Source organism: Zootoca vivipara, chromosome 2 (genome assembly GCF_963506605.1).
Source record: "Zootoca vivipara chromosome 2, rZooViv1.1, whole genome shotgun sequence".
Classification (NCBI taxonomy): Eukaryota; Metazoa; Chordata; class Lepidosauria; order Squamata; family Lacertidae; genus Zootoca; species Zootoca vivipara.
The window spans coordinates 77,670,030-77,692,481 of NC_083277.1; the positions used below are offsets into that span (position 1 = coordinate 77,670,030).

Consider the following 22,452-nt stretch of genomic DNA (forward strand, 5'->3'; position numbering starts at 1 on the left):
GGTCTGTACAGGCAATAATTCTGGGGGCAGACTGGAGCAAAGCCTACTCCACTCTTCTCCGCTCCCAAGTCCCACCCCCATGAACTTGCCTGATTGCTCAGAACTCAGAATTGAAACTGGTGGGAAAGCCTACCCTCTTCCATGGCCAGCATAGGGATTTTCTAACTTCCAGCCACCCTGTCCAGCATTGTTAGAGATTCATGCCCCGTGCTTAGGGCCTCAAGGGAACAGGAGCACCACATAAATTTTCCATTGCCAGATATTTAACATTAATGGTCACAAAATTGCTCCACTGAGTGTTCATTTTCTCTGTTCCAACAGAACAATTATGCAACAAGGCGGGCTGGTTGCCTTATCTCTACTAAGTCTAGAAGTAGATGTGTTACGTAAGATTAGTTTTGAGGATGTGATCAAAGACTTTGCAATTAGAAAAAGTAGGAGAACTTTTTTAAAAATATAAATAAAGTGGAAGTAAAGAAAAATAAACATTATTTTCCATGTTACTGTAGGTTTTGCAAAAAAAAAAATGTTTTATGGGATATTATTTTGTGTGTGTGTGTGTATCATTATGATCTCCACAGGTGTTAATGTGACCCTGCATGTTCCTTCCTCCATGTGGTAATTATCATCAGAACTGTCTTTCACATTAGGTTCATGTGACATAGGTTAGACTGTGAGAAATTCAGCTAAGGATACCCAGGGAATCTTATGAATGAGAAGGAATTTGAATTTGGCTGACCAACACTCTAGCCATTACGCTGTACTGGTTCTACTAAAAGGCCAAAACATTTCTATCTATCTATTTATTCTATTCCATAAAATTTATATACTGCTTGATTGTAAAAACAAAAAACAAACCTGAAACCAGTTTACAGACAATAAAAAACAGCTATTTAAAATATCTCAAAAACAAATCAGCAATAAACTAAAAACAAATCCAAATCAACATTCCACTTATCTGAGTAGGCTTGTCTGAACAAACATGTTTTTGGCAGTCACCAAAAAGTACAGTGAAGGATCAAGAAGCAAGGAGTTCCAAAGTGTAGGTGCTGCCACATTAAAATATAGATTTCTTATTAATAGCAAAGTAAATCTAAACAGCCAGAAAATGCCCACAAAAAAGTGACATATCTGAAGTTAACAGACATGTAGCTGGACATTGTCATCATGTGGTCCTAAGTATTAGCTTGCTTAAAAGGAATGAAATGTTCACAGGAATTCACTGGGATTATTTAAACAAAAAACAAAAAAAAACCACTGGATAATTTGTCTCTAGAAGTGAATAGCCCCTTAAATTGCAAGCAGGGAGGCTTAAGAAACTTAAAAAGCAGGCCACCTAAATATGACTGTTCCTTCAGTAAAATCCCTTCCCACTCTCCTCAAACAAAAATTAATTTGAAAGGCATTTCTTGTAGCCTTACTTGATTCTCCAAGATTGATTGTTTTTAAAGTGCCTATTTGTAAGGCAGTTTCTTCAGAGCAAGATAATACAGAGATTTGGAGGTGGGGAAGAATAGTAAGAGGGTTTTTTTTAAAAAAAAAATCATTACATTTTCTGTTTTTTATAAGAAAAGTATGCCAAGCAAAGGTGGGTGGGGGGATACTTAGGAAGTTTGAGGGGGAGACTTCCCCACCCAAATTCTAGTGATGCAACTAAAAATATTACTGCAGTTTCGCTCAGGATCGTAAGCTTAGTTTTATGATCAAAGTGCCCAGCTGCTCTCATTTATACTCAGTCCATGTACACACTGCTGTGGCATTTCCATTTTAGTGCCTATCTTTTCCAACATACTTGGCACCTTATCTTCCCCTGCTGCTGAAGTCTGACTTAAAACATGGCATTTCCTTTCCTTGTGGTTTCAACTTCTCCCATGTTGTTACTGAAATATTCATTTGCTGACCATAATTTATGATATTTGGACATGTTTAGGGCACTTTTGCCTCCTGGACAGCTACGTGTTTAAAATCATCTGTGTTGTGTGTTTTTTTAAAGAAAAACAACAACTGTAAAATGCCATGCTTAAATTACTTTTAGCAGCCTAAAGTCCAGGGAATGTAAGCCTCTTCATCCATATTTTGGTCTCACTTTCCCGGTTTATCACCACCTATTCCAACCTGCAGATCTTTAGCATTAGAGCTAAATAGAGGGATTCAAAGTGTAATTGATTATTATTTTTTTGCTCTAATACTGAGCTGTGCTACTTTGCAGGAAGATTGATCATCCAGACCTTAGTAGTGGGATTTACATTAGCTATAAGATTTCACAGTGCCATCACAAACCTAAATAACACCCCAGCCTCAAAATAATAAATACATTTGAATATATCTCCAAGAAAGGCTTCTGCAAATACCCAAATGGAATTCAGATCTTGTGCTAGCCTACTTGGCACCTCAATATTTATTAGTGCTATGCAACAATTCAGATCAGCTGGGACACAAGACTCTTAATCTCAGGGTTATGGGTTCGAGCCCCACATTGGGCAAAAGATTCCTGCATTGCAGGGGGTTGGACTAGATGACCTTCATGGTTCCTACCAACTCTACGATTCCTTTTTGGTGCCTCAGAAAACAGCCTACCTAAATCTAAGAAATGTCATACGCTGTCTGATTAAGCTCAGGATTCCTCTGAGTTTTCTTTATCCCTCCCCACCCCATTCGCTACAAAACCAAGTTGTCAAAGGAAGCTATACAGCTACATTCACTTTCAAAAAGAACTGGGGGGGGGGACAGGTAGTCATGTTGTTGCTCCATTGGGGGGATGGGAGAATAATAAAGAACTCTCTGACAGTAAGAGCTGTTTGACAGTGGAGCAGACCCCCATGAGAGGTGATAGACTCTTCTTGGATGGTCAACTGGCGCATGTGATCTAGTTGAGATTCCTACATTGCAGGGGGCTGGACTAGATCACCCTCAGGATTTCTTCCAACTCTACAATTCTACTATTCAAATATTGGCTCAATATTCAATATTTCAGTATTTTTTTTAAAAAAAAAAATCTATTTCCCAGCCTTTTTAGTGTGGGCAAAGCTAGTTACATAGGCACAAATTCTGTCAGAAAACCCTAAACATTTGGCATGATTTCATATGGTTGCAGTAGTCACACACAGTGCTACCCACGTTGTTACTGTAATACTGAAAGGGCACTCTGGGCAAACCAATAACAATTGTATTCTACTTCTAAGCAGCCGCTTAGAATAGATTATTTGGTCCTAAAGAACTTTCAGGATTAAAATAAGCATGCAAACAACACACACACATACACACACAAGTTTCTGAGAGCTCTTGAGAAATCCTATACCTCCATTAAAGGGAGGGAGGGAGGGAGGGAGGGAGGGAGGGAGGGAGGGAGGGAGGGAAAGAGAGATTGAGCTCCCCAAAGTTGCCTATCTACATTTGTACTTCCATGTGCTCTAATCCAGGACAAAGCAGGTAAAGTAGGCAAACCTGTGGTAAAAGGGCTGTTTTTTCTTGACTTCTCATCAGGTTGTTGATTGATTCAAAAAGCCTCCTCATTGCTTCTTCAAATTCTGTGACTTCTTTGCCTTCATACAGCCTGAGAGAAAACATATTCTCATTAAGAAGTGTAACTCCCTAACAAAACAAAAAATTGAAATCACTGGATTGTTATTATCAGACAGCTACATAGGTATGTACAGTGGTACCTCGGTTTATGAACACAATTGGTTCCGGAAGTCTGTTCATAAACTGAAGCGTTCATAAACTGAAGCGAACTTTCCCATTGAAAGTAATGGAAAGTGGATTAATCCATTCCAGACGGTCCGCAGAGTAACCGTTCATAAACTGAAGCGAACTTTTCCATTGAAAGTAATGGAAAGTGGGTTAATCCGTTCCAGACGGGTCCGTGAAGTACTTAAACTGAAGCGTTCATAAACTGAAACATGGGTGTAATTGGTTCCGGAAGTCTGTTCATAAACTGAAGCGTTCATAAACTGAAGCGAACTTTCCCATTAAAAGTAATGGAAAGTGAATTAATCCGTTCCAGATGGGTCCGCGGCGTTCATAAACCGAAAATTCATAAACCGAGGTGTTCATAAACTGAGGTTCCACTGTACCTAAAACGACTAACTGAATGTTATTGTTCCAATTCATGGACACAGCATATAAAAAAGCACTTATTTATTTCCCTACTCCAACCCCAGTTAATAGCCTTTACTGAAAAAGTACTTGAGGCTGTCTTTGGAAGACAACTCGGAAATTTCATGTAGTATGCATTGCAACAATCCATTCCGGAGGTTGCTAGAGCATGGAGTAACATGCTTGAGTCAACATTATCCAAAATGGCCCGTAGCTAGTGAACCAGTCATAGCTGGAAACTGGTACTCCTAGTTGGGCCTCAAATGACAATGTTGGATCCAGGAGTGCCCCCAAGCTATGGAGCTGTTCCTTCCAGGGAGTGCAACCCAGCTCAAAACAGGCTGTCTTCCCCATGTCCTGCAGTTGAGAACTTGGAAAACATGTACTGTACTGTACAGACATCTTCGAGACCCACGCAACTACTAAGACGTAATAAAAATCTACTATTAGCACTATTACGCGGGGCTGCCCTTGAAGCTGACCCAGAAACTCCAGCGGGTGTAGAATGCTGCGGCGACACTCCTTACGGGGTCCCGGCCGCGGGATCACATTCATCCAGTGCTTTACCAGCTGCACTGGCTCCCGGTGGAATACAGGATCAGAATTAAGGTGCTGGTTTTGACCTTTAAAGCCCTTTGCGGCTTGGGACCCTCGTACCTACGGGACTGCATCTCCTGGTATGCCCCGTGGAGGACCTTAAGGTCCACAAATAACAATATTTTGGAGATCCCGAGCCATAAGGTGGCTAGATTGGTCTCGACTAGGGCCAGGGCTTTTTCAGTAATGGCCCCGTCTTGGTGGAATGCTCTCTCACAGGAGACCAGGGCCCTGTGGGATTTGACATCTTTTCGCAGGGCCTGCAAGACAGAGCTGTTCCGCCTGGCCTTTGGGTTTTGATTTGGGCCATTTTAAAATGAGGCTGCGTTTTAAAACAATTTTTAAATCTAAATTGTATTTTAATCTGCATTTTAATCAATTGGTTTTTTTCTTTTACATTTTATTGTAATTTTATTGATGTCAGCCACCCTGAGCCCAGCTCTCACTGGGGAGGGTGGGGTGTAAATACAAATTTATTATTATTATTATTATTATTATTATTATTACTACTGTATTATTATTATTATTATTATTATTATTATTATTATTAGGAGCAATCTAGGTTAATTCAGGACTATAGTTTTAGGAAATCCCAGACAATGGCAGCCCTATATTTTAAAAACACAAACACATCACCGCTACTTAGATTACTAAACTTCTAACTATCCCAGCATTTGGATGCCATTGCCACTAATTCTGTTCAGATGAATAAAGCTGTAGCCTGTACTATACAAGTCTGTAGCACGAAACCCTCAAATTCCTTCTAATCAGTTTCTTGTAGCACAATTAAAGCATACAATGCTATTCATAATTGTTTCCTGAGTAACTCCATCACTATCCAATTCTGTGTCAGATCGAGATATTAAGAAAACCAGACAGCAAATGTGAATTAGATTACCAGCCAGCATGAACTAATATCATATCCCAGCAGTATTTATAAAAGGCAAAAGCAGGATTTAGCCATTCATCATCTGGTTGTGTTATACCTTTATTAAATCAAATATCAGTTAATACATATTGCCTTTTTCTGAAAAAGGTAAAGCTCAAAGCTTGCTAATTAACAACAAAATTAAGGACTTTTCCTAATTCACATTAGTTAATAATGGTACTGCAGCCTTCATTCTATCAAGTTCATCAGTGGTCGTTAAATGATTTTATCTTCTTTATTAGCAAATTAATCTAACCCAATACATGAGGTTGAAACAAGAATGGAAATGCATGTTTTATTATGACAAGGGAAGGCTAATACTCGCCTGAAGCTTATATACAAAAGCTAACAGCAATCCAATCTGCAAGTTACAGTTGCTTCCTCTGGCACCATTTACTTCCAACTTAAAGTCAAAGCTTACCCTTGCATGAAGATGCAATGTAGTCAAGCACATTGTACGTGTAAGACTCTCTCATACATTATAGCAGCACAACATGGAAACAGGATTTGTAAACATCACTTTTTACAACGTCTTTTCTCAGCTGGGAAAAGCCATTTTATGATTGTTTCTACTCACATTTTTTGCCAGTTATTTCAATTATATTCTGATACACTATACAATTTGGTTACGACAATCATCTATGTTGGTGAAACATTGCTTGCCCTTATTAAACATCACTGCTTTGATGTATATAGCATCACTTTATCTTAATATACCAGTTTCAGAAACCCCTCAAGAGTAGCATATTATTCCTTCGTCACACAATTGCTGCTGATGCATTTATTTAATAATGAGCATAAGTGCTGGGTTGCTGTTGGTTTCCCACCCCCAACCCCCATAACTGCTACACAGCATCTCAGTTTCCTGATTTGACAATGTTTATGTTTAGTTTATATTGCAGTACTAGTGATCCAGAGATCCGTTGGTACCACCCAAAACAATTAAATGGAACTAATTTCAAGTCAGTATTGCTCCTTCAGAACTCATAGCTCTAAAAGTTTAAAAGAAAACAAGCATACCTGGAGAAGGGGTAACCTGGGATTTGTAAAACAAATAATAGCCTAAAATATATTTATAGAAATTTGACTTCCAATACAGTATTCATTTTTAAAGAAATGCTCAACTATTGCCATGGAGATGCAAGACCCCTGCAAACCTTTAGCATACTTTTGTTAAGCACACTAAGAAGGTGAAGTGTGACTATGCTGCTGAACCCACCTCCAATCTCACATGCACTGCTGGCCCTGTCCATTTAGGTACCTACAAAGCACTGCCTGTTTGTGCATAGGCACTCCTTTGCAGGATTTTTAATGTGGGCAAAATTTACACACAAAGGGATCAGGGCCAGTGCTGCAGTCTCCCTCTCCCTCTCACATTTTGCATACATGTGGAGAAGAGCTGAAGTGGGCAACTGAAGAAGAGTTTGAAGAGTTTGGATTTGATATCCCGCTTTATCACTACCTGAAGGAGTCTCAAAGCGGCTAACAATCCCCTTTCCCCTCCTCCCCCACAACAGACACCCTGTGAGGTGGGTGGGGCTGAGAGACTTCAGAGAAGTGTGACTAGCCCAAGGTCACCCAGCAGCTGCATGTGGAGGAGCGGAGACGCGAACCCGGTTCCCCAGATTACAAGTCTACTGCTCTTAACCACTACACCACACTGGCTCTTCACCCTGCAACTTTCAAAGATACAAGTTGTGCTGAAAGTGCAATAACATATAGCCTCTCCATCAACATCAGGTGTGTAAATCATGATGAATCCTCAATAAAAATAATGCCTGGAGGGGTCCTGATATATAACTATAGACCAGCTTTGAATGAAGTTTGCTGGGAAGTGATTTTCCTGTGTTTGCAAGAGGGTAGGAAAATAATTTCTAGAATGTGTTGGTGAATGAATATTTCAAAAGACTGAAATGTTGAGTGAAGGTCAAAAGTGATTGTCTTTTGACAGATGGCAAACTTGCAGTAATGAAAAAATGCTTAAAGCTTTTGTCAACAACACTTGAAAAAAAATAAAGCAATCATCTAAAAAGATACTATTATTATGGCTGATGGTTGCTGCAAGGTTGCAGCTTTTAGTTAATCTAATGGATACATGAAAACCTAGAGAAGTAGAAGTAACTTCAGCTAAGGGGACATATCTTTGGTTTCATTTTAGACCAGTGGTTCTACAAATAAATCAGACTATCAACATATGTATAAACCATAGGTTTACTCTGCTATCCCTCTCCAGGGTTTCATTTGGATGTGTACTGACAATATGCAATACAATGTGAACTGCTGCAGAAGTCAAAATAATTCTTGGAGTATATAAATCAACAGGTGGTTTGGTTTTTTTAGCATTAGGCCTTGAAGCAACCCATCAAAAATGCAGTTGCTACAAACATGTAGTTAGCACCTTCCTTTGGTGTGCTTTGTAATCTGAAGCTAACTTTGTTTTAAAGTTAATTTTATTTTTAACATTTAAAATGTATGAAATACTTCCAGTGAAGCTCTGATAGACCCCTAACAAAGAAATCCTCCCTTTCCCATAATCAAAGTCACAGCAAGCCAGGCTATGATTTGCTGCTTTAATAGCTAAGTATTTAGCAAGGATAGCTAGGGATCCTCCAATATTCCACAGGCTGAGTAGAAGAAACTGCTGGATATGTAATACAAATGTATTTATTTATTTATTTCTTCTTCTTTTAAACATACAAGAGACTTTTGATAAGATAGGGAACTCATTTTTTGAGAGTTTATGCTAAGCATTCCACAAAGTATTAAATTATAGACCAGGTTTGATGACTCGCTGGGACCATGACTGTATCTTTCTTCAAGTTCTTAAATGTTACTCTGATTGTGGCATTTTGCACTGAAAACAATCCCTCTTGTCCAATTACCAGTTTTGTTTCTGTGCTATTCCTCCTAATACATGGAAGGTAACAATTTGGTTAAAGAGTTGTTTCTATTTTGTGCTTCTGAATTAAAAACGTAAGGGCAGTTTCCTTGCACAATGTAGCTTTATGCTCCTTATGGGGAGAATATTCCCTACTGTGCTCTCAGATCTATCAAATAAAGAGTGGGGGTGGGGGACCTGTTTTCGTATATAGTAAAAGTCAACTGAATTATTTACAGAAGAGAGCAAAGTCCTTGCTTAAATGGCAAGCCTGTGCTTCTTTTGGAACAAATGGAGAACTTTTGCTCTTAAAAATCGTAGATCTTAAGGAAAACACTATTCCAAATTCAAGAATACTCCTTGAAATTAAATGTACAAGCTTATTACACACTTATTGGTTTCTTAGACTCCCTTCTCCTCTCTGGGCCTATTTGGCAACTGTAATGTGTTGATCCTGAAGAATACAATTAAAGCCACTAGAGACTGCTATGCAAGTTTACACTGTTGTGCTGATTTTGTATCCTGCAACACAAGATGCTCTTTTACAGGTGCTATTACTACCTCTAAGGACAGCACAAACAAGGTTGATAACCTCTGCCAATACTGTAAATTGTGCCACAGCATCAGGTGCCACGTTTAATATCTGTGTGCAATATTTGCTTTCATTGACCTTGCAAACAAAATTTCATCTGTAATCTTCTCCGGCCCAGAGCATTTCCAGTTCTATTTCTATTATGGCAAAATGTGAGCTCACTGTCACAGTAACTGCAACACCCACCCAATCAATCTATTTGAATAATAGGCAGGTGAACACATGTCTGATCTATCAAGAATATACATTTTTAAAAAAAGATTTCCAACATTATTTAAGTCCCAAGAGCCTGATGAAATTAAGCAGGAGCCGCGTCTGGTGGTCGGGCCAGAAGCCCCTCACCCTTACCTCAGTCCTATTTCAAAAGTAATCAGACTCTAATACTTACTGTGAAAACAAAGTCCTTGACCGAACTATGAACTTGAACACATATTCCAGAGATTTCAGAGTTCTTAGTATAGGTTCACACTGCTCCCCTCTGCAGGAAATGTCCAAGTAAGTCTTCAAAACTGTCATTAGTTTCCTGAAATTGGAAAATGTGTTACAAAGGGGGGATGGGCCTAAACTTTATCACATTTCCTTTGTAAAGTGGCAAATATCTATATAGTGCATGATGTAACATGGCAGACTTGGTTTTATTACTTAGTAATTCAAATAAAAATATTATACAATTCAATGGGGGGAAAGCACAGTAGCATGACCTTTTATTTCCCATTATTATTTCTATCTATCACACAGGATGGCTTTGGACAGTGGCCACGGTCATTGCACTGAATAATATTCCTCATACAGTGTAGGGCTGGGAATTCTTGGCGCCAATCTGCAGCAAAGCAGTACTTTGGGTTGCGGTATTTAAACATTTTTGCAGCATGCAAAGTATTTTGGCAAGGACTGGAATGCTGACGAAGATGAGAAAGGACTGTACCTGAAAGTCATTGATTCATAGCTAGGACTGGAAAATATCTTGATGGAAATATACATATTGTAAATTAGACAATATATTCTGCATGCTCCATTGTCTAATATGCTCTTAGAAGAAAGTGCATGTGCATGCACACACACGAAACACCTCCCTTTTAAAAAATGGATTGAATCTAGACTAGGTGAGCTCCCCTTTTGTAAACTATGAGACTTAAGTCATGACTGGTTTCAATAGCAGACTGATCCTCCCCTCCCCATGTGCTGTTCTGGGGGTTCTTCCGACTTCCCTGCCTCAGAGCCAATTTCAGGGAGCACCAGGGTGCACAGCCTCATTGTACAAGTGAATTAGGTAAATCCTGCTCTTAGTATGAATCAAAACTATTTTATATGATGACTAGAAACAAATCTAAGGACACATTCTGAACCATATTACATACCATACACACATGGATGGTAAATATCTCTATGTATCAGTGATCTTAAGGGGACTGTAGAATGGTACCAGCAATCCCTTGAACATTTGAGCAGGTGCCATCATTCCAACTCACAGCTTATGAAACTTTAGCGCAAACCAGATTTTGACTCTTCCACAGCCTCCCTAGAAGGGCCTTCTTTTGATAGAAATCACACAAGCACCATGGCAGACTCCTTAGACATTTTTGTGCCCACGGCAAAGGACAAGATCCCACCCTCCATGGACAGAAGTTGACTGCACTGGCCATTGAACTTAAGTTCAACATTGGCAATAGAGTAATATATTCCACAGCACCTGAGGGCAGCAGGGGGTCCACTGTCTCCATGAGAGGGGAATGGACAGGGGCTTAGGAGGAATAGCTGGGGGGCTGCTACCACTGTCCCACAGCATGTGCTACCTAAAGAGATTGATTAAATCATTCTACCTAATGGGAAAGCCTTAAACCAGGTATCCCCAAAGTGCGGTCCTCCAGATGTTTTGGCCTACAACTCCCATGATCCCTAGCTAACAGGGCCAGTGGTCGGGGAAGATGGGAATTGTAGTCCAAAACATCTGGAGGGCTGAAGTTTGGGGATGCCTGCCTTAGACAGTGCCCATTTTTTAAAGAGATTCAAAGCTCCAGAATCCACTGAGGGTAACCATTAGAACACAGGGAGAAGCTGTGCACAAAAGACTGCACCCAGCTTGATGCCCCAACACGTGCAGTTTAGAGGAAATTCCAACCATAAGATCTAACACATTCACATCTCAAGGGACTAAGTTCTCATTTACACATGGAACAACATAACTAATTTTCCAGCTTGTGGATCTGTAGTGTAGTTCACCATATGCCTTGTCCACACAGTGCAGAATCTCCATACCATCATCACCACCAGACAAGATCTTCCATCAGTGGCATGGAGTTCTGCTACACATAATGCAGGAAATCTATTTGGCAAGTTAAACTTTGCATAGACAAGCCATGTATACAAAGCATGTAGACGAGCACTCAGAGATTGATGGGGAATTATTTTCTTGAAAATACAATGAACAAAAACCAACATAGTAATAGATGGAGTTTAGTGCCAACAAACTCATTGGTACTTTCTTTTATTCCCTTTTTCCATCCTGAGTGTATGGTAGATCTGAAGAGGAGGAGGAGGAGGAGGAGGAGGAGGAGGAGGAGGAGGAGGAGGAGGAGGAGTTTGGATTTGATATCCCACTTTATCACTACCCGGAGGAGTCTCAAAGCGGCTAACATTCTTCTTTCCCTTCCTCCCCCACAACAAACACTCTGTGAGGTGAGTGGGGCTGAGAGACTTCAGAGAAGTGTGACTACCCCAAGGTCACCCAGCAGCTGCATGTGGAGGAGCGGAGACACGAACCCGGTTCCCCAGGTTACAAGTCTACCGCTCTTAACCACTACACCACACTGGCTCCCATAGTGTCCCAAAGTGCCCAACAAACTAATAAATAGGGGGCAGGGTTAGGGGTTGCTTTGGTGCACTTGGCTTTGATGTGTAATCAACAAAAAGAGTGCCAAATTGCTGTGAGTGAGCCTGATTTTATGTGACCTTTAGTGAGTCTCATGTTGTGGGCAAGTTTTTCCAACAAGGCAAAATGACACAGATTGTCGTACCATCTGTCTATGGAAAATTTGTGCACCTCTTTTCAGAAATATGACATTTCCCAAGATGAGTATCTGTTGGTGTTTGTATGTTAATTTGATGACAATGTTTATTTAATTTTCCATATTGATCTGGGGAAGGGAGCATTAACTTTCCTGAAGAATGACAGAAGCTCCCCTAAAGTCCAGGGAATATGTCACTTCCAACTGTGCCACCCACGAGTTTTACATGGAGATACCAGGGATGCTATAGATGGTGTGAATGCAAATTATATGTTCTATACATCAACCCTTCTCTACAATGATTGAAACATCATCAACTTACTTGTAGGCTAAAGTTGCGCTGAAGTGCTGCTGTATATAAGCCTCCAGTACAGTATTGAAATGCTGGAATTTCCTGTCTGCAATGAGTCCTATTATATAGATCTGTAACAGGTTAATAGCATTAGTGTTTTTTTGTTTTTATTTTGCACACCAAAAGTCATTTGAAAAGTTACAGTTTGCAATGAGCTCCTTAAAAAAATTAAAAATTCAATTAGGTATTGTCAGGGGTGTTGCTGGCTACCCTTGAGCAATGACACTCCAAACCATCTTGTCTTTAAGACTTTTATTGTGGATATTATTTACAGTGCAAGAGCTTCATGAAAACATGTCTACTCAATATCATCAGATTCTCGCAATGGCGCTTTTCGGCTCCTCCCCCAGCAGAGTAGTTTGGGGACCCCAAATCTCCGCCTCCTGCGTTTGTGAGCCACTGATCGCCTCAGTTCCAGGGGGAATTTGAAAGGACGCCCCTCTGATGTTTCCCCACTAGAAACCTCTGCTGGCCCCTCCTCCTTTGCTGGCATCACGGGCTTTGGCAGTGCTCCTGGATGCTGCCTGAGCCCTGCACCACTCTGCTCATTTCCTCCTTCCTGTCTCCTACCCCCCCCACTGTTGTCAGAGCCGTTCGCAGAACTGGAGTTGATGAGGGGTGGATGTTTCCTGTAAGCCCACCCCCTTACAGTGTATTAGCTAAATTTAGTAATTTATCTATTAGCTAAAGCCAAACGTTTATTATCGAGGGATGCAACACATCTGTGTTGGTGATCCTGAAGCCATTTCAGTTACAATCAGTGCCTTGCTCCTATAGTAAACTGTTTCAAAAAATGGAGCCCATAGTTTGAACTTGAACAGCAGAGGGCAATCCTTACCAGCGCATCAAAGACGAGAATGTCATATTCATCACTATGAGAATGTTCCATCATGATATTAAACAAGGCATCTAAAGTATCTTGGAGGAACTAAAGAAAGAAAAAGAAAGAAAGAAAGAAAGATGAACAAATATTTTACAAGCTTTGATACCATGACAGGATAAAGATTCTTTGAGAAACATTTTCATGTCTTTAAAAGAAAAAATCCACCTAACCCCAGGGAAAGCATTTCATGCCTCAAAGGATCCATCTTCCTAGCCTTGTCACCTGGAGCATCACATCTTTGAAGACTTATTTTCTTATCACAGCACACATTTGACTCAAACAAGCAAAGCAGTCATTTCTCCTCCCAATGTAATGCTAAGGCTGGCCTACAGTTTATACTGGAATGAACAGAGCATTTCCTATTCCCCACAAGTGGAAAGTTGATTGCTTTATCTGTGAATGTTCACAGGTGAATTCAAGAGGTTTGTAAGTTGCACAATCCCTTAAAATGTGGTAAGTAATTGTTTTCAACAGTGTGTCACTGTGAATTTAGCTGCAGCTGGTGTTAAGTAATATCCCTAAGCCTAAAATGGCTTGATAGTATGCCCAGACCATCAAGATATTTAAAGCACAAATGCAAGGGAAGGGGATAAAGCTAGTATCTCTCCTCCCATTAGCATGCCTGGTCTCAAGTCTTCGGTATCACCCAAATCATTGCCAAGTGGGAATGAAAACATGGTGCATGCCAACTGGAAGAGGATTCCTCCTTCCATTCATACCAGCTCAGGTCTCTCCCGCCCTTTGTGCTTTGTCAGAAAGCTCAGATGAGAAGAAGGAAAGGAGGGTGAAGAGGATTGCAGCAGGTCAGGATCAGCCATTGTGCTGCCAATTGCCAACCACAATTCCAGCCTCAGAAACTTGGTGCCCATGAACCCCTGCTGGAATATTCTACAGAATTTTATTTGGCTTTTCTACCACATGTTGCCAATGATATAGACATCAGAAGAAGAACATTAAAGTTCCAATATGCTAAATACATGACAATGATCAGGAGATGAACTGATCTTTTACAAAAAGAAGCTACAAGCTAACCCAGGGACAACTCTGAACTTGGTCCACATTTCCAAAAAATCAGTTCTTATAGCAGAAAAAGAAACATAAGTTCAATGCAAGGAAAGATTAATGAACTGCTTATTTACACAGTGCAGAAGGCGGCTTTTCAAGTTTAGAAACACTCTGAATAGATCTTCTAGAATAGCCTGTGTCAACTGAATTCCTTTTCTAAACCCCATTGAAGAGCAGTTTGCACCAAATGAATGAAAGTTTATAATCTCGCCTCTTCATCAGTGCTTCTAGTGTGACTGCTGTGTGTAACATCTTGTCTGATGGAAAACATGAAAGTTTGTGACATTTTGGTTGGCCCTAATAATGATGTTACCCAGCTGTAACATCAATAAGATTTTATATGTAGGTAAGTAATCCTTGCTACATATTTCCATAGTCATAGTCTGAAGTATAGTTCTTCACAGCAAAAGGAACAAACCATTACATGTTCACATTTCATCAATAAACAAATATTTTCCAAATAAGAGAAACACTCACCTTGTAATCAGAGATCAATTTACTTTATATATATATTATTACTTTATATATATATATTAATAGGAAAGGAAAAAATAATGGGTAGCTTTTCTTAGTCTCACAACCCTGTAAGCTTATATTTCATTTCATTTGTACAGGCAAAGACACACTGCTTTTTAGATTTTCCTTGATATTGTGCTTACTATGAGTTAATCATGTGTAAAGAGTAAAGTCTTGAATCAAAGGATCTACGGTTGTTACAAAACTGCCATGCCCAGAATTTTGATAAGTTTGGGGAGTGCTAAAGCAGCAGCTCGCTGGTTCTACTTTAATCAGTGTGAGTGTCCCCAAAGAATATTTGTGTGAAGCTTCAAGTCAAGGGAAAATGAATTATACCTGCTGTATTTAGCACACATGCAGCCTTAACTTACTTTCGGTATTGAAGCTAATATGGGAGAAAAGTGCTCAGCACAATGCAACAGAAGGCAGGTGTGACCCTCCACCCAGGTGCTCCTTTTAATGTAAAAATCAAACCTCATCCTCTATTTGATAAATGAACAAAGCAGACATATGAACAACAAGCAGGACTGCCCCCATCACATACAATCAATCAGGAGTTTGCAAATAACCTGCTACCACCGAATCAGAGGTCACTTGGGCAGAGGGCCTATTTTGGGAGGAAAACTCTAATACCGAGTCTTTGAAAAGCATGCTTTCTTTTGTTTGAAAATTTTCTGAACACAATTGTTTCATCATTGGCTTTTAAAAAATCATGTTTGCTGTTAAAAAACAAAAAAGCTAACAAAGGGAAGCATATTCCAGGGCAGCATTTAGCAGAGCTTGGTTAATAAAATAGGAAAACATTAAACTAAAATAGAAAATCTGCCATGTAAGGTATGCATAAATAGATGTAAGATAACTTCTGAAATCCAGTTCAATTGTTCAGCTGCCATCTGTTTTCTGTGCAAATAGGACTGGTGTTATCCTCAACTGATGTCACTTTGGGGCAGTTATTTCCAAAAAGAAGTGGCTCTCCAGGGTTTCAGGTAGGGGAAATTGCCAGCTGCATCTGAAAATGCTAGGAGTTGAACCTGTGACCCTCTGCATGCAAATAATATGCTCTACCACTGACCCATGACCTTTCCCCCAATGAAGCCAGCAAGACTGAACTTCAAGACTGAACACAACTGTATTATTTGAGGACTAAGATCTCAGCCTATGATGGCTGATATGAGTGAAGACAATTTCCTGAGCCATTCTCAAGGGATTAGTTTGCATCAATGAGCACAAAAGATGTGTTACCACTTGAGATAGAAAAACATGTTGTTGAAATGGCTAAGATTTCCTATGTGGATTTTGGAAATATGTTGAGCCATAGCACCAGGATTCCTAATTTGTCTCTCTAGGAAATATTTATCCATTGAGGAACCAAGGACAGCACACTGCATCATTACCAGGGAAAGGGGAATGATTACCTCCCCTATAGTATCTGGCTTTTCAGAAAGTTCCTGACCTAAAATTACACTACTGTAAACATTTTCAAAATATACCTTCACAATTTCTTCCCCATCCACAATCTTCAGTTTTTCTAAGTTCTCCTTCAAGAGCTCTGGCTTCATACGCCACTTCAAAAGGCCCAGTAAACCAACTGCAGAGAAGAGCAGAAATATATTCACAGAGAAAGGGGGTCTAGCTTTCAAGTGCAACTTAAAAAGCCTTGTCAGGAGCTTATATTCTTACCATTTTGAGTTAGCTTGGTTGAACAAACGAGCGTTGAAATGGTAAAGGTGTCTCTTGAGCTTACTGAGAGCCCTCCAACACTGCTTGAACTCCGACTTAAGGTTGAGCCTTTAGAGTCTACGTTATGACGTGAGGAAGGGAGACTCAGGTAAGCACTGGCATCCTCCATTTTCTTACTATCACCCTTGAAAGCAAGGCATGAAAACAAGGTGAGATTCAGTGGAATGAGCTAAATTCACATATAACTAGGATAACTTTGCTGCACTCTTCCACACCAGTAGCCTTTTAGGAATAAATCTTGTTTAAAAAATATTGGATTGAGAGACTTAACCCAGTGAAGACTACAAAAGTATGTGCAATTTCTCTGCACAAACAAAACTCCTCAACTCACAATCTACTTTTGAAACTGATGATACGTGGGCAAAGAATTTTCTGCTGCTTTATAAAGAGCAACATGCACGTAAGTCCTTGGACACACTGAAGCCATTAAAAAAAATCTTCTCAGTGAACAATGGAAAAGGAAATAAATTAGTTGTATTTAATTCATGTTTACCTTGCTCTTCAGTCAAAAGGGTCCCCTGAGCAGCTTACAAATAAATCAAAACTATGGTCCTTAGACCAGTGTTTCTCAACCAGTGTGCCTCCAGATGTTTTGGGACTACAACTCCCATCATTCCTGACCACTGGTCTTGCTAGCTAGGGATGATGGGAGTTGTAGTCCCAAAACATCTGGAGGCACACTGGTTGAGAAACACTGCCTTAGACCACTGGTGGGTAATCTGTGACTCTGCAGATTTGATTGCACTCTATCTCATCAATCCCAGCCAGCATAGCCAAGGGTCAAGGATGAGGGGGGTTGTTCTCTAACAACATCTGCACAGTCTCCCCATCTCTGCCACAGTTTCCCCATTGCAGCAAGCAGGGCAGGAATTAAAAAGCAAACTCAAGCACCGGGTTTTAAAGCAACAGTTCTCATAGCAACCAGATGGGATTAAATTGTGGGATGCGTCAAGGTGAAAAGTAAAGCTTCAAAAAGTAGCAGCTTTGTGTTGAATTGTCCTTCAACTGACACCAGAGAGCGCTCTCCATGTGATGTTGGATTCTGTTCCCCATCAGCCCAGGCTAGCATTGTCATTGCCAGATCTGATGGCAGCTGAAGTCCAGGAACATCAGGATTGCACCACATTGGCTACCCCAGTACAGGCAGACTTACTTATGCTGCTGTGTAATCATTTTGGGTATTATCCTGTTCCCACACCACACCACTGGCTGGGTATGGAAAGATCACAGTATTAAGTCTGTCTAAATATTATTATGCTTTTGGCAGGGATCAGCTGTATGCGAGAGTTCCCTGCAGGGAATTAGCATCTACAGGGAAACCAAGGAGAATTGACCCCCACCTCCTATCAGCTGATATCACCTGCCCATCAGGGTGATGTAACTTGATTTACATGCAGGAGTGGCTTCACAAAAATGGCCTTGCAACTAGGGCAAGATAAGCCTACAGGCCATATTCTCCAGCCCTGGACTAAACATGACAGGAACAGCTGGGAGAACTTGAACATGGACTGCCATTTTCAGCAGCAGTCCTATAACTCATTGCTACTTGTGCCCTAAAACTCCAGAAGTGAGAGTCTTTTTCATTTTAGCAACACTCAGGGCACTGGACATGTCCCACAGGGCTTCTAACTTAATTACTAAGAGTAGGTTCCTAAATTGTATTGCAGACTGTTTTTCAAACTTGGGGAGCCACACAACTCTGGTGCTAGGGACACCTGCTTCATACAACTGATTTTCCTTATTTATCTTCAAGGAAACATTGTGGATGTTTAGTAATAAACTGCTTTTAAAAATGGAAATCAAAGGGCTAAGTCCGGGTATTTAGGCAGCCATTCCCAGTTTAGCATTTAAAACTGACTAAAGGTTTTATCACCAGACTGCAGTCTTTTGTCTGACAGATCTCCAGCATCCTATAAGGACATATTTGGAAAAGCTCCAAACAACCTGAAATATAGTCAGCTCAGTCTTTTCGTCCCTTTCTTTTTGTTTCCCACTAGGCCATTTGCAAGGATTTTGTGTAAAAGCCAGAAACTTGGGCTGGTTGCCATATGTGTTCAGCACACCTGAATTTTTTTTAGTAAAAGCCAGCTATTTTCACTTGCTGTATGTGCTAGAATAGTCAATGTGCTGGCCTCTAAAGGGCAACTCCCACCATCCCTAGCTATTGGGTATGCTGGCTGAGACTGATGGGAATTGTAGTCCACAACAACTGGAAGGTACCACGTTAGCTATTCCTGGCATAACTCACACTACACAAAGAAACAACTGAGTTCAGTTCTAGCACTGATGGATGTTCCTATATGAATATGCTATCATTCAGGACCCCTCTTTTAAAGTTTAGGCATATGGATATGGGCTGGGGAGGAGGAGGTTTTTCCCCAGTATTTGCATGCTAGTTATAGAATGCCCTCCCCCTAGTCCTTTCAGGCTAGGAGTTGTTGGCATCTGTCTGCCTCAAGAGACAATGGATTGTGCCTCTGGTGGGAAAGTAAAATCACAGTGTTAGCAGCACCAAAGTGAGCCCCCTGGGGCTCAATCTGCTCCCGCCTGTCTTCACATGCAGGGTAAGTCCCTAACTCACCAAGGGTTGGAGACCCATTGACTACCTTCACGTGGTTTAGCCATTCAGTTGAAGTTGTTCCTGGGGTGTGGCCACTGTCACATGCAGACAGCTTCTAGGAACCTCAGGTGAGAACTGAGCGGAGGGTGGGCACCAAAGGTGGACATACTCTCCTAACACCCTACACACCCCAGGCTTGGAGCATAACATTTTAAGTAAACCAACAGGAGATTGTTAGTGGATTGTGCAAAGCATGTGTGGAAGTCTATGCAGCAAAACCAACAATACCTTTAAAACGGCCAGATCGTGAAAGCCATCCAGCAGAGTTGTCCCATCCTCCTTCATTAACTTCACATAGGCCATTGCAAAGTTCTTTTCTCCTTTGTCTTTAGCTGTGCAATAAATAATTTGGTATGATTCTTTTCCCCCACCTATAACATGCACCTCTTATCTAATGTTGCATATTGAAAGCAAGTAATCAAGCAGGTTACTTACACTCTTGAGATGACCGATGTCTAAACATAAAGCGCAAGTGAATTCTTTGCATGTCCTCAATGGGCAATGCTACCTATTTAAATACATAAACAGCTATTAAAGTAAAAATGATATCATGAATACATGGAGGGAAGCTCTACCAGCAGTTCTGAATTAAAAGGTAAAGGGACCCCTGACCATTAGGTCCAGTCGTGACCGACTCTGGGGTTGCGCGCTCATCTCGCATTATCGGCCGAGGGAGCCGGCGTATAGCTTCCAGGTCATGTGGCCAGCATGACAAAGTCGCTTCTGGCAAACCAGAGCAGCACATGGAAACGCCGTTTACCTTCCCGCTATAGCGGTTCCTATTTATCTACTTGCATTTTGACGTGCTTTCGAACTGCTAGGTTGGCAGGAGCTGGGACCGAGCAACGGGAGCTCACCCCGTCACAGGGATTCGAACCGCCGACCTTCTGATCAGCAAGCCCTAGGCTCAGTGGTTTAACCACAGCGCCACCTGGGTCCCTAGTTCTGAATTAGTGCTGCCCAAATATCCATCAATGGCTAAAGACCCGCTGTACTCATCAGTGGCAGCTATTTGTGCATAATGGCCGAATGTTATGCTCTGCTTCACTTTTTCAGGACTTGTATTACATTATTTGCCAATTGAAGCTATACCACCACCAAATGCCAAGTTTTATGCCTTTGAAGTAAACTTTACATTTCAATGCAAATTCATATCATGACTAATGCTATTGTTGAATGAACTTTATTGCTGAATAAGATAGTATTGCTTAGTCATAGATATATTAAAGGTCTTGCTTTGAAGTCCCTACACTGCAAAAAGTAGATTCTAATGTGCCTCCTCTGTTATTTGATCTTTAAATTGTGTGTTGGAACAGTTGAAACAGTGGTGGAAAGTTGTATAATAGAAGTATCCACCAATGTAGAAATGGGGCCAATTCAGATGTAAATTCATCCACAAACAGGAGACTAGCTATTCTAAGAGATAACACCTGATCTGGTGCAACTGCCACTATTTGGGGAGTATGACATCATGTCTCATGCAAATCCTGGAGTGCCAGTATTTGGGAAAGTAACAAGTCAGATGTTTCATCCTCAGTCTGGAACCTATGGTCTGAACCCATCTTTATACTACACCTGGTATCTTAAGCTTGTATACGCCTTTCTAATATCTGCCAATTCCCCTTTCCCACCACAGCTCCCTGTGCTACATCTCATGCTGTTTCAGTTCTGAGCAGCTTTTTAGGGGACACAAAAAGTGGGGAGGAGAGACCATGAACATTCACTTTTTTCTAGATCCAACCCATTGTTCTAATTCATTATAGCAGCATCACCTCATGTATGTTTGGACACTACTGATTAAAATCAGAATTAACTTGGAATTAGAAGACTCCAAAGGCTAGTTTTTAAAAAGCTCCAAATATTTCATTATAAGCTTAACTTGGGTTTCCATTAGTGCACCATTTTTCAAGAGAGACACTGCTTGACACATAAATATTTGAAAGTACATGGAAATAAATACATTTTTGTACTCAATAATACCTTTTATTATGCCATTTTTTTCTCCCTGCTGCCCTCTGTCTCTTCTTGCCAAAGCACCTTAATAGAATTAAACTCATTATCTACCTAAGAGCCACATTATGACAGCAATTTTCTATAGTGCTCTCTCTTTAAAAGGAGCAGATTTACAATAAGCTTTTCTAGTAGCCTACAGCCATTTTGTAATTATTTCCATCACAACCTTCCAAGAATTTGCTTATTACAAGTTACATGCAAACCATAGAGATGTCAATTAATTCTTCTCTAACAAGGATATAAATTGTAAAAGGTCTTTTTTTCATGAGGTGACGCAAGTTCCTGTATTTTCTAAATTTTCTCAGCCTACTGGACCATACATTTCTACACTTGCTCTAAGATATTTTTTTAATGCATTATTGTGATACTAGAAGAAAATGGAATGGGACAAAATTTCTATCAAATTCACCTTGGAGATTATGGGCAACTAATTTAACTGTATACTTTTACAAATGGAAAAACCACGCTTCTTGCTTCTAGGCAGCAAAATAATGCAAGCAATTCTTTGGTGGCTTGCATTCTTTCAACTTCCAGTTTAGCATAAGCAGCAGCATCCTGGTTCCTCTTAAGCAAAGATTTAAAATGGGGAGGTGAGGCATCTGCTCCTTTGTCATACCTTTAATGTCTCCGCCCAGCGGGGCTGTTTAACTTGGTAGTAGACCACTGATTTATATTCACTTGTAGGCTTGTCTCCAGCTCCTAAACAAATTGCATTCTTACACAAAACAGGGGAGAAGAGGAAAGAGGTGCAGCTTCTTAGTTCTTACGTGCATATTTTCAATTCTTAACTATTTAAGTACTATAGTTTTAATATTGCCATCCATACAGTCTATGCTAACCTCTAGGACTCTTTTGTCTTGACTCTCCAGAGAGGGTAAGTGTACAGTCCCAAAGTGGGGCAGAAACCAAAGGAAAACAACGGAAAATATGTTTATGGGCCACTGGCAACTTTGATGCACTTTGGAAGGGGCCACCATGTTACCTTGGCCTAATTGTATTTGTGAACTGGCTGTGTCCCTCAATACCCAAGGCTTTGTGGGAAATATAAAATGGTGGCCAGCCTGCAGCCACCTGTTACCACCAGTGCTCTCCACCCCCATTGGTGAGCCCCCAGAGGATTGGGTGCCCACTAGGCTACACTTTGCTGAGGATTCCAATGGACCCAGAT

At 40.6% G+C, this 22,452-nt stretch overlaps 1 protein-coding gene across 4 annotated transcripts in view; it reads right to left on the minus strand.

Annotated features, from left to right (window-relative positions):
- The window catches only part of DOCK2 (dedicator of cytokinesis 2), a 261,176-nt gene that overhangs the window by 198,792 nt on the left and 39,932 nt on the right, over positions 1-22,452 (minus strand). For all 4 annotated transcript variants that reach the window (XM_060271722.1, XM_060271721.1, XM_060271723.1 and 1 more), the window contains 9 exons: positions 21,901-21,999; positions 19,707-19,779; positions 19,500-19,603; positions 16,592-16,775; positions 16,402-16,499; positions 13,286-13,375; positions 12,418-12,518; positions 9,479-9,613; positions 3,445-3,553 (listed from right to left, as the gene is read on the minus strand). In XM_060271722.1, coding sequence (XP_060127705.1) covers positions 3,445-3,553; positions 9,479-9,613; positions 12,418-12,518; positions 13,286-13,375; positions 16,402-16,499; positions 16,592-16,775; positions 19,500-19,603; positions 19,707-19,779; positions 21,901-21,999 — 993 coding nt within the window. The remainder of the gene's footprint in view (positions 1-3,444; positions 3,554-9,478; positions 9,614-12,417; positions 12,519-13,285; positions 13,376-16,401; positions 16,500-16,591; positions 16,776-19,499; positions 19,604-19,706; positions 19,780-21,900; positions 22,000-22,452) is intronic.